Source organism: Drosophila ananassae, chromosome 2L (assembly GCF_017639315.1).
Source record: "Drosophila ananassae strain 14024-0371.13 chromosome 2L, ASM1763931v2, whole genome shotgun sequence".
NCBI lineage: Eukaryota > Metazoa > Arthropoda > Insecta > Diptera > Drosophilidae > Drosophila > Drosophila ananassae.
Window position 1 is genome coordinate 17,448,938 of NC_057927.1, and position 13,160 is coordinate 17,462,097.

Sequence of the window (13,160 nt, forward strand, 5' to 3'; positions counted from 1 at the left end):
TGAGGTTGAGACACTTATATATGTACGTAGCTGAAGAAATAAAGGCTTAACTGTTCCTTAATCTCAAATTATTATATGAGAAATTTCACTTAATCTTTGGCTATAATCTGTGTCCTTATTATTATAAGCTTCCTCAATAAGAAGATCAAGCTACGTATCTTTTGTAAAGGCTATTAATTGCAGTCTTTAAACGTGCCCAGCATGAGAACACCCCCGTCTTGAACCGTCCCTTTTTAGGCTCAGAAATTTTGAAGAAAGTTCTTGCGGCTTCTGCCGCAATTAATTGATACACATGGAAACAGGCCGCAAGTTGCGCTCGCAAAGTCACTTGGCTGCCATGAGGGCCATGTAAAAAGTTTCTCCGGCGAGAAGTGTTTTCAATTTTGCGCCCCAAAGGAAGAAAATGAAAACTAATTGAGTAACAAACTTCCAACATGGCGTTTTGTGATTGGTGGCGTATACGTAATGAAACGACAAATAAGTGGAGACAACAAGAACAAGAACAGCGGGAAGTCTAGTTCCCACTTTCCTCCTGTCTGTATGTCCTTATGTCTGTACGTCTGTGTGTATGTGTATGGGAGTGCGCAGAGTCTATAAATATCAGATGGAAAGTTTTCAACGAGATAAATTTAATTGGAGGCAATTTGTTGCAAAACATATGAGGGAAAAGTTGCCAACAGCACGAAAGAAGTATGAACTGCAATTGGCCGGCCAAGCACAGAAGTGGGTAAAGGTATCGCTGGCATTGGCATTACCAATGGTATGGCATGGGAATTGGTATGGGTGGGTATTCGTATCTGGAACTTGCTTATTGAGCAAATTGGAATTGCCAGCGTACGCTGCGCAAAAAGTTTGAAGAACGTTTTTAATTTGTATCAACAGCAGCCATAAGTTTCTCTCCATTAACTAACTTATCTGAAACATTCTCTCCCTGCCCCCGCAGATCTTCTTCTCTCGGATCAGCAGACCAGCAGTGTGCTCGGGGCCCTGGGATTGCTCCGTCTTCTTTTGCCGCTGCTAATACGAGGCTCCCACGTTGATGACCAGGAGTATGCAGAGTCCTTGGCCGGTCAGCAGAAGCAGAAACAAAAGCAGCAGACTTTGACCTCCGACTGCCGGCAAATTATTGAAATTTATGATTATTGTTTGCACCTGCTGAGCACGCAGCCCACCACGAATCACGCCGTCATAAATGCCACACTGGAGGTCATCAATAGCATACTTCAGGCGGTGGATGCGGCGGCCGAGGGCCAGAATCCGGGCCAGAGTCTGGGCCAAAGTTTGCGCCAACTGTTGTGCAATCAACAACTGCAGCACAATGAGTATTTGCGGCGAAGGAAATCATTAAAGAATCAAATATTCCAATTGAAAAATTACGAAGAGGCGACAAGTCAACAGCGACCGAAGGATGAGGATACGGATGAGAACGAGGCGGATGGGAGTGGTGCGACGGCAATGCAAATGAAAAAGAATTCAAATGCAAAACTGCAGCAGCCAAAGTGTCAACAACAACGAGGCGAGGTCGGCAGTGGGAGCTCGCTGGGAATTAATGCCGGAGAAGATGCCACCACGACCGAGGCAGCAAGTTCCGTTGCTGATGAAGGTATGGCAAATAAGGCAGAAAGCAACTCGAGATGGGTTTGGCTTTTGCAACTGCTTTCGTGTGTGAGTGTGAGTGTGTGTTGGGGCAGTCATGTGGAAATGTGACATGCTGACAGTGGAACTGGGAACTGGGAGACGGACCAACAGACTACAGACCAGACCGAAATCAAGAAAATTGAGCAATTGCAGAGGCAATCCCACCCAACCACACACCCATACACCCGCACACAATGCACATATGAAAATTATTAGTGCATGCTTTTAGGCGGCACATGCAGGAACGAGGTCAGGCCAAATTTGCATTTGCCGCCAGCGCATTTCTGCACAAATATTTACACAAATTATAAGGCTAACTTTCTCTATCCCCCACTCTATGGTCTCGGCAGCAGCGGTTAAAGGGCAGCGCTGCCACATTAGGAATGCCGCACGCAGCATAAGTGAATGCGTCGCCACGGACGAGGATAGGCCGGGGCAAGGACAACAGGACGATGACGACGACGATGACATGGAGCTGTTGAGTGCCGAGTGTGATGACTTTACAAGCCTGTCGCAACTAAATGAACAACAACAGTTGCTGTCAGCGACATTGAAATTGCCCGGAACATCTGCACCAGCAACAATAGCAACAAAAATAACCGCTTCGCAGGACGATAAACTGATTGATGTGGATGCCGATGTCGCGGGGCTGTCTAAACCGCAGCATCAGTCTTCTCTGCAAAATCTGCTCGCTGGCAGCGATGACAAATCCCAGCATTTGAGTGACATCGACAATGAATCTTTCAACAGCATTGATTTCGAAGCCGAAATCACAATTGCCGGCAGCAAAGAGCAGCAACAGCAGCAGGATACCCAACCTTCGGTGGAGGATCCCGGCGAGCCAGGGGAAGCAACAGGAATCAGCACATTCTTCAACAATCTGCTGTCGCATTCCAATGCAGGTGAGCTAGCTGACTATAACTATGACTACGTTGCATAACCCGGGAAAATATTTCATTAGCAAAGTTCAAAGTCAGCGAACCAAGTGGAAAACTATTTCCATTCGATTTTATTGCATTTCACGGTCTACCGCAGTCGCACCCAAATAGAATGGTTCTTAATAGTTTCCTCGTTTGTTTTCCCTCGTTCTTTTTTTTTTTATTAAATTATACATATATTGTGTATATTTTTTTTGTTTGTTTGTAAAACAATTTATTTGCCATATTTGGGAATTGGAAATATTTACATAATCGAGGCAGAAGCACAGACGTGCTTCGGTGGTATCCGGTGCTCAATTGCCGATTGCATTTGCGATTTAATGAAGCGTAATTGCTGTTGCAATTTCTGCAGCCCCGCGGCATCCAAGTCAAATTAGACAATTCGTGCAAAAGATTCTCCAAGTGAAGAGACGGTTGCAATTTTGGAAGTGCCTTGGTTGTTGACATCGCCGGAGCACGGCTCCCTTGAGATTTTAATGCTATTTGCTAAATTTCCATTGCATATTGATTGCCTGCAGTGCTCCCCGATCGTCCTTGATGTCATTTATTTTAATATTTAAATAGTTTAGCATTGCGACTTGCTGAAATAAACTTAATTTAACGAGCGCAAGCCAAACGCATATAAGTATGCCACACTTTTCCCCTGACCCATAAACAGGGTTGCCAACGTAAGGATATCAGACATGATGCCAGACCCATGTCCTGTCGTTAGTTAGTGCGCGGGGGCGGAGGCTAGTAATAAACAAAGGAAATGTACTGCACTGAGCCGGAAGTACTAATTAAGCGAATGAGTTGTGGGCGGAGCAGAGCCGAATCCTGGCGAGGGGAAAAAAGACAACGATCCGGGCTGGAGGGGTGCATATAAAAACCCACATCCACTTGACGTAAATGTTGGGCTTAAATCCGGCATTTCTTGTAAATGTGTCCGTGAGGCTGTGTGTGTAGGGGTGTAGAGGCGTTGGGTGTGCTAGTGGATGCGGATTAAGCTTGAAACATGGCAATGCATTTGGTGTGCGATGGCCCCAAAACTCAACCCACGTCCTCCGCCAACCTCATTGCTGGTTTTCTTCTGCCGGCACTGCCACTTGGCCGAAGCATCACACTGCAAGTTGGCAACAAAGTGGTTAAGACAAATGGGTTACGTGATAAAATGCGGTTACTCAAATTGCATGTATGCAAGCTTACATGTTGTGTCACAGTATTCGTGTGCACACTCCTCTATGGTGTATGTGTGTGTGTGTGTGTGTGTGTGTATGAGTATATTTAGCATTGCTGGAGCAGAGGAGTCAGCCGGGCGGGTCGAAAGGAGCGGAGAGCCAGCCATCAGTTGCTGCACTTTGGCTGGTTCGCGTTTAGCTGTTTTTATTTTCGTTGTTGTTTTTCGCCTCCTGATTATATTGTTTTTTTTTTTCGTCCTTTATTTCTGGGCCGCAGTTGTTGTTGTTATTTTTGTTGTTGTTGTTGTGCACTTATGCGCTATCAGCCTTTTTTGCGCTGCTTAGCTTGTCCGTCCACGATAGTTATTGCCTGTTTTTTTGTTTTTATTTTTTATAAATATATGGAAGGACCTATATGTATGTGGGTATATATCTGGGCTCTATGCCCAGCAGCTCATCTTCATCTAGAGCAGAGCCTTGACAATTAGTATACTCTTTCTAGCGACTATAAACATTGGCTATACCTAATATTTTAACTTTTTTTAGAAAATCTAACCAGGCTAAAGGTTTATTGTTCTTGGTAGGTTCTATTTTATTATGATAATTCTTTTAAAATATATCTCTCTTTTCATCCTTTTCTAAGTCTAATTCCCTCTGTCTAACTACCTTTTACTTACATTTTTCCTATAATGGCCATATTTATAATACAAATTAATGATAAAATAGAGCATTTAAGCGAAGCATTCCACCTACAAGTTTATCCCATTTTCATAAACAATTTTTTTCGCCCCCTTGTTCTTGCTACAGTTCCTTTTTTGTCCTCTCAAAACTTATCCATATGTATCAGGAGCCGTAAAAAAAACATTTGCATGTATGGCAGTAAGCGCGGAGGTTTTCCGTCTGTGTGCCGGGCATAAAGTAGAAACCATGAGACATACTCTCCGCGGGTTTTCCAACCGCGGATGCCGGAGAAGACCCTACCCGCGGCACACCGTTTTCCGCTCCTGCCATCGTGTTTCCTATACGGTTTCCAGTGTCGTCTAGTTTGGGGTTTTGTTGCCTTCGTTGCAGATTCGCTTCAAAGTTTTATTTTTCATTTTTGTGTGCTGGATTTTTTGTTTTCGTTTTCATCGTGATTTTTAAAATACAAACAAAAAATCAACTGAACTTAAATTGCAGAGCTGTTAGTGTTTTCACTTTTATGGAGGCGAAGCTATTAAAACATAAAATGACTGGCGACTCCCCTTTTTTCCGCCGACGAACAGCATAATTACATGCGAGTATATGAGCATGAAAGTTCCATAAAACTGCAACTAAAGCTCCCTGACTTTGGGTTTCTTTTACGAGCGCAGCGTTTTCGCTAATTTGAAGTCAATTTCGGAGAAATGCAGATTGAATTCTGTTCGGTACTGCAACCTCATAGAACATACGAGGATAGTTGCACGCTCCACTCGAAATGATGCTGCAAAACTGGTCGGGTTGTGGGTTATCCCTTTTAAAGGATAGATGCGAGCACTTTGACCATAAAGTGCACTGCTCCTTCCGCTGGCCGCACTCGGAACCGTGGTTGCTCTAATTTTTACAGCGCTTGCATGCGGCCGGAACATCCATTAGAACAATAACAACAGAAACAGAAGCAAGCAGGAGCAGAAACAACAATAATAGAATAAAAAATGGAAAGCCACAACAAGTGCATCTAAAAGATGCAACCATTTTTAACCCACTTAAGTGGTCAGTGAGGAAGCGAGTACCAGCACTACTATTTACTTTCCATGGAACTGAAGTTTTCAATTAATTTTCAATACAAGGGTTGGATGGTACTGGAAAGTTTTGCCGGCGGCAGCCCGCTAATAAAACAACGAAAAAGGCATCTATAGCAAATAGTTTAGCTTGTTTCGGATAGAAGGATGGGCTAACACGTCCCCCACTAGCCGGACTTAATTGCAAACAAAGTTTGCTGCGATAGACGAATGTGCCTGGTAATTGGCGTCTGGCTGCCGCAAATTAGCCAACGCCATTGCCGGCATTAGTGTCAAGCCAAGTTATCTGGAGGACTCTAAACCGGGCGTACTAACTCCTCGGCTTTCTGTTTCCAGCTTCCGACTCGGTCACTAAGCTCTTTCGTCAATCAAGCGGCTCTAAATCCACGCCCTCCAAGTCAGCTCCACCGGCGGACAAGTCGGATGCCGCCTCCACGGCTTCGCTGACGCTATCGTTGAGCTCCTTGGCCAGCAGCAGCAACATGGAACCGCCAGAGCGGCAACCATCGATTGTCGAGACGCCCACACCGGTGGAGGACTCCTGCTCGATGACTGCCTCCTATACCGCCTCCACGGCCCTCATGATGGATGCTCCGGAAGCTGTGTCTCCTAAGCCCGAAACACCACAAATAAGGAGTACGCCTCACGGTGAGTCGCTATTCTGCTTGCTTCACCTAGGAGCCACTAATTAAGTATTTTATCCCTGCAGCTAATCCTTTTCTGGTGGAGAACTCGCCGCTTCGCCAGACGGTGGTGGGGCGGACGCTGATCAGCGTGAAAATTGGCAGCATCATGGAGCAGCCTTTGATTTACTATACCGCTCGTCTGGTGGCAGCCCGTTTCCTGCTAAGTGGACAGTCTGGAGCCAGTGGACTGCAGCCGGACAGTGTCAGCAGGGTTTCCATCAAGAGCCTCTCTCTTTCGGTAATTGCCCAGTGTATCCGTCTCACACCGCAGGTACTTCAACTCCACTTGGAGATCAGTGAGGAAGAGCTTGCGCTCCTGGAGGAGGTCGGTTCTCAACCTGGCAGTGGCGATAGCACCCAGATGTCGAGTCCCCAAAGCAGCGATAACTCGCAAGTAAGTGGGGAGGTCAAAAAATCAGAGACTTCCCTTATTCAAACAGAAATAGAAGAAAGTATGCTCTTGCTGGACATAAAAGATGATCATTTTGGGCCGAGCACTTGTCCAGTTTACTTGCAACAATCAACACCAGTTCTCAGTCGCAGTGCAGATGCCACTGTGCTTCAAAGACAGCTCGGTGGTGGTAACAGTTCCACCCCAAAAAATATTCAAACGAAAAGCAACGAGGAGAATCTATCCAAGTCGGAGATCATAGGCAGCACTTTTCGACCCACTGTGGCAGCGGAGGATATGGCTCCTTCCAGCCTGCCTCCGCGTCCTCCTAAGCGAACAAAGTCAACGCGCAGTCGCACGGCTACTGTTGAAGTGACCTCTCCAATTGGAAAGTCTCAAAGTTCTGCCAGCCAGCGGCTATCTGACATTTTACTATTTCACGACCACTGTGATCCTATCCTGCGAGGAGGTGTCCAGCAGGTGGTGGGAAACTTTCTGCAAGCTACCGGAGCCGGACTTTATCTGGAGTTGCTCCCGAGTCTGGGCTTACAGCACTTGTTGGCCATTTTGCTGAAGGTAAGTGTAGAATACTTTATTTTTCAAATATTCGTTATCCTTGATCTGCAGGCGCTTGTTTAATGGTAAGCCACATTACAAGTATGCTAAACCTCTTCTGCACTGTCCATACGAGAATATCTGGGCATCATCGAAGTTGAAAACACACCTACGACCGCCCCCATTTATATATTTTTCAACTTTTGAGCTAAATCAATATTTCCATAAAGTGAAAGTTTTTTGCTTGGTTTTAGTAAATACATATAGCTTTATGCTTATGCATTACTTACATATAGTTCTTTTAAAAAGTGGGTTTGATATTCCTAGGGCATTTCAAGTACACCGTTCCTAGATTATTAGGTGTCAGAAGCGCAGCGGTTGCCCTTCTTTTCCCCTCTGTGCAAACATTCAATATCTATAAATATGTGCCCCCACCCTTTCCTTGTACTTTTTTCTATGTTAAACCATCAAGCCAACATATTTTAACACATCCATGCAAACATACAAGGGCTTGAGTACGGGTATGGGCACGGACACGGACACGGACACGTGTCCCTATCAATGGTGGCTGCCTTTTGAATATTTTCCAGCACAAGTAGCAGCACCAGCCCCAGCATCAGCGCCACTTCCACGTCCATCTCCCAGATGCAGTCAGAGCTTAGCCGAAGGCATTTTATGTGTGGTTGGTTGTTTTTCATTTGAAAATAAGAAAGAAAATTCTTATCGCCTTCGCAATGTGCAAGTGCAAATGCCCCTAAAGGGAGCAGCGCATCCGTTGCCATCTCAGTTTGCTGCCTGCTTTCCATACCCCTTTACCATTCCCTTAGCCAGCTCTGGGGATGGGGAATGTGCGCATAAGTTGCACATTGATTTCTGTCTGGGGATTGGTCGTGGCAGTAAGTTGAAGCTCCGATGCGGGGATGGTTTCTTATTGAATTCAATAATTTAGTGGCCAGCGCCGAACATTTAAATTGCTGCCGGCTATGTTGGCCTCCCCCAAAAGTGCAATTTGATTATGCAATGTTGTTGCAGCGAGAACGGAATGGTATAAGGCGCAACGACGAACTACTGACGACGACGTGCTGGCTGAAAATCACATTAGAAGCCTTCTACATAATGGCTGCAAATCCGTCTCAATGGCACTTGCCAGCATACAGAAATTGGAGTCAAAAAAGTGGCCAGAGCAGAATATATAGATAGTAGGGAATCTTCCCCAGAGCAGGCCAGGCCAAGCCGGGCCAAAGGCAAAGCAACTTTGATAACAATAGCCCTTTTGGCAGGGTCTGGAGCAAGGAAAAGCTTGTTAGGGATTCGTTAAAAATGCACACACTCTCAGATGAATGCCCGGATGGAAACGAGGAGATGCCAGAGAGCTGGCCACTATGTGATTGTGAAAAACTTTTTGCTTGTGCAAACAATAAAACACAAATTCGCTTAGCCCGGCGAAGTCTCGATTTGGCCGAGCCAACTCGAATCGCCTTATGCCTGTTCTTGAGATCCTGTATAAAGAAATTTAGCCAAAAACTTTCTTACTCCTTTCCTCCTCACTTATTGCAGGGCTTTGAGGACGAGATCCATACAGTGGTTATACATGCGTTGAATGCATTCGATAAGATATTTCCGCATGTGGTGTCCAAATATTTGACAGAGCCGCCATGTCATTATCATGCTCATCAGCAGCAGCAACAGAAACGGCAGCAACAGAAGCTGGAGCAGGAGCATAAGCAGCCGAAGCGACAGGATCAGGAGCGGGAGACGGACCTGCAGCGACATTCAAGCGGACAACAAAAGCGTCCGGACCAGGCGCAAACATTTGGCCAACAAACTTTTGCAAAGGACCAGGATAATGCCTTAAGCAGTCAACGGCAGCAACAAAGGCGTCCTAACGATGCCGGGACATGTGCCAAGACCTCTTCCATGGTCACTGATAATGATGAGCTACTGACTGCTCTTTTGAATGATTTCCAATTGCAATCGACTGGCATCCAGCAGCAGCAGCAGGAGCAGGAGCCGGAGTATAAAAAAAATAATGACAACAACAGCGGTAGTGGGCAGTTTGGTAATGAGGACGACCCGTTGCTCTGTGTTTTTTGTGTGTTTGCCATCTCACCCAAATTGCTCTTGAGCAAACTTCGGCTCTGTCATCACAATAAATATTGGCTGGTCCAGAATAAATACGCCGAAGTTATTTCGAATTTAAATTACGTGCTCCTGCGGTCGTTCTACGCAAATTTTCATCCTTGCTGCGACAAGAGCAACATTCAGCAAGGGCAGGAACAACAGCGGTCGCAGTCGCCCAAGGATGCCTGCGATGCTGGCCAGGATGTGGAGGGAGAGGACATTGTCTGCACCTATGAGGTAAGCAGCTAAATCGTCTTATTACAGCCGGGCCTCTGGCAGTCCGCCGCTTGCCGGCTTGTTTATTGTGCAGATTATTTTACGAGTGTGTTTTCGCCTCGCCTTGCCTTTCCATGCCTTTCCTCGAAAGCAATTCGAGTCCTGCTCCTCTGACAACTCTTATTGAACATTTGTGCACTCAAGTGTGTGGCCGGGCTCTTTGTGCATTCTGCAGGAGACTGTGGAGCGCATCCCACGGAATGCCGGATACCGAATGCCGAATACCGACTGACTGACGGAATGACGGACTGGCTGACAGCTTTCGCTCGGAGGGCATTCAGGGTTTTTGCGGCACTCGCATATATATTTGTTTATTTATTATTTTGACAAAGCTAAGCAATTTGCTAAATGGCACAGTGAAGAGGAGGGTACACACATACTTCAACTAGAGAAAGGAGTCGGCAAACAATCGATGCGAAATACGATTGACGGATCAAACTGAATTCGAATACCAAAGTACGTTAGTTTGCGTGGAAAGAGCTTAACTGGCAGGCTCTCCCATCAATTGATTCAGATTCGAATCGCAGTTGCAATTATGGTTGTCTATGAGCACACAAAGTTTAGAGTTTGCTCCTTCGCATTTTTAGGAGGCTTACACTTCAAAAAATATTTCTGAATTTTTTAAAAACTAGTAAGACTTGAATGGCATGTTTATTTTAGAGCCAAGGAAACAAGGTCCTAGAGTATTTTCAAATTGTAAAATCCAACCTGCACTCATATTCTTTGAGTGTGGCAGAACCCACGGAAAATCAACAAGCCAAACCGCATCTGCACGGCCAACCGAAACTGCCAAACTGCATAATGAAAACTTGGCTCACTTTTTGATTTACAACGTGCCGTCAACTAACTCAAAAACACTTTGCTCTCCTCGCAGGCACAGTTTCTGGCTGAACTTTTGCATCTGCTCGGCGACGATGATGCGCGGGTGCGGGAACACGCCGCCTGCTGTCTTTGCCGCTTTATAATGCAAACGGCGCGCCAGGAGCAGCCACCATCGTCTTTGGCCAAGGATGTACTAGTAGATGGAGGAGTCGAAATCGATGGCAACAACGCCACCGTGGAAACTCAACAAACTAATTTCAATTTGCTGTGGGATTTTTTCGACTATCGCATATTTGGCAGCATGTCCGTGACGTTGCGTAATTTATTCCGGGCCAGTTCGACGATTGTGCCGCCGCTGGGTGAGCTGGATGCACTGCCCTCCTTTGCCGGTCCGGAGTCAGGCAGCACGTCCGTCCTGTCGATGGGGGGCCCATCATCGGCATCCTCGATCTCAGCCTCATCCTCGACCTCCGCCTTCTCGTCCTCATCCGCAGCGGCAGCATCAGCCTTCGCGGCGTCGGCCTACTTCGATGGCAGCTACGGAATTGGCATTGCCGAGGGGCATGTTTTTGCCGCGCAACGTCAAATCGGGCAGGAGGAAAAAGTTTTGGCCAAAGTTTTGTATCGCTTGACAAATAAATTGATGACGCTGAATGATAAAAATTTGCAGGTAAATATTTGTGTGCCAGCCACCAATCGAAATAAACTGTATAGAATCGAGGCTCATTCCATTCGATTCGGTGTCATTTCCCTTTATAGTTTGGCATAATTTACGCCCTGCGACTCCTGCTCAGGTACTTCAATTTCGTGGACTATCAACAGGCCTGGATGGAATTCAATTTCGTCGAAATTTGCATTAGCTATGCCTACTACAATAATGCAACAGCTGCGGACCTCAGCTGCCAGAACGATTTGATTGATGTTTTGGGCAAACTAATGGCAGGTAAGAGGGCCAACCATCGCTAGAGATGGGGGACGATGGTCCGACATGGATACACCCGACTATATCCTAGCAGACCCCAAAATATTTTAATACTAATAATGGCTGGCATGCACATCCACATCGCCGGCGCATTGCTTGTTGATTTGTCTTGCGAGCCTGAGTGCGTTTCCGATATTTCCGAAATTGTGGGAAAATAATTTGAAAGGGCCGAGCGGGCGCTGGCCGATTTGCGGCTCGTTTGGCTAATTTAATTTAACAGAAATTACAAAAACTGTAATTTTTAGCCTCAGACTGCATATTTAATTGCATTATTGTGTAATGAATGCTGTGGAAACGTTTGCATAAATCATTTTAATTAATTGTTTGTCATTAAATAGATTTGCATAAATATTTTCATGCCGTGGTGTAAGTACCTGGCCAGTGGCCTGGGTACATGCATGTTGTAGTTAAATTTAATAAAGAACAACAGGAAATTAGCTTTAATGTTTTTTGTAACTAAAAGTTAAAAAACATACACATTCCCTTAAATGAAAAGTTGAAGTTACACTACCCAAAAACAGACACCATATACATTGTTTATTTTGGAGGCTCTCACGCGCCAAACTATAACATGGCATTAAATTGCTAGACTGAATCAAACTTAATATAAAATAATGATGGGGAAACTATTTTTGCACAATGTAAAAGTCAAACTTATTAATTTAATCATTTTTCACGGCATTATTTACAAAGTGTAGCTTAAAATAGTCCTGAAACTAAAATAACATGGGAAACAGCGGCAGCAGTAATGCAAATAGTTCGCTAATAAGCATTTCAATTCAATTTGCAAAAATGTTTATATCACGCAGCAAAAAACACAAAAAGGGAAAACCAACCTTCAACTCAATTTCATTAGTGACATTTCACACGACCGCCAATTCGAATTTCTCCCTTCGACGTGCATTAGGACGCCATAAATTTGCGCGAGGGGCAATGGCGACAGGCTCTTTATTATTTATCATGCCAGCCGCGTATTTGCTATGCGCTAATGTAATCCACCATAATCAAAAAGTAATTAAATTATTAATAAACCATTAAATGTTAAACAATTTTTGTGCTAGTGGCGCCAGCTGTACCCGTTCCAAGTCCCAAGTACAATTTGCATTTTCTGCACTACACCGGCCCTGCACATTCAACAATTTAATATTTAAGCCGTGTGTGTGCGGGTGTTTTTGTATTCGCGTGTATGGTCTGGCATATCTGGACATCGATTTGAAAACAAAATCGCCAAATGCTTTCCGACATTCTCGCGTGCGCTCCATGATAAGTTTTGACAGTTGCCAAAATGTATGCAAATAGTTTTCGATTCGAAGCGCAGAACCAAAACAAACATCCCACGACAATCCTTTAATTGCTGCCGGAGTAATTCCGAGTTAACTGATGGCTTAAAGCATCTACTGAACCACCTGCAATTCCATTGTTGGCCAGGTTGCATATTAAAATACGGCTGAGCTTCTGTTGTTTAATTTGGACAGAGGCTGGTTTCTATGGCCTGATAATTAGATCCATTTTGAGCTTGTTGAGGTAACTCTTTTTGAGACCTATTGTTGGGGTCTATTCATTAATCATAAGGTTTCCTAGACTTAATTAGAAGTCATGTATGTTAACTGCTTCAGGGAGCCATTCATCAACATTTCCTTGCAAGTTTGGGGGATTTAATAATGTGTGATTTAATCCATACACTTACATTTCACAACGCACAATCGAACGTTGCCCTGGCGCCAATATAGAGCAGCAAAAAACCGAAAACAAAAAACTCATATGCAGTTGATATGCACGATAAATAAATATAAATCGGTAACGGAAGAACGGCGTCGTCTCACTGCAATTGTGC

General features: G+C 44.9%; 1 protein-coding gene across 2 annotated transcripts in view; it reads left to right on the forward strand.

Annotated features, from left to right (window-relative positions):
* LOC6501358 overlaps positions 1-13,160 on the forward strand; it is a 38,785-nt gene that overhangs the window by 3,071 nt on the left and 22,554 nt on the right. Inside the window, exons 5-11 of one of the 2 annotated variants that reach the window (XM_001955029.4) lie at positions 944-1,603; positions 1,989-2,540; positions 5,830-6,141; positions 6,203-7,146; positions 8,683-9,483; positions 10,397-11,014; positions 11,104-11,287. In XM_001955029.4, coding sequence (XP_001955065.3) covers positions 944-1,603; positions 1,989-2,540; positions 5,830-6,141; positions 6,203-7,146; positions 8,683-9,483; positions 10,397-11,014; positions 11,104-11,287 — 4,071 coding nt within the window. The remainder of the gene's footprint in view (positions 1-943; positions 1,604-1,988; positions 2,541-5,829; positions 6,142-6,202; positions 7,147-8,682; positions 9,484-10,396; positions 11,015-11,103; positions 11,288-13,160) is intronic. The other variant, XM_032452522.2, reaches the window with a different exon arrangement.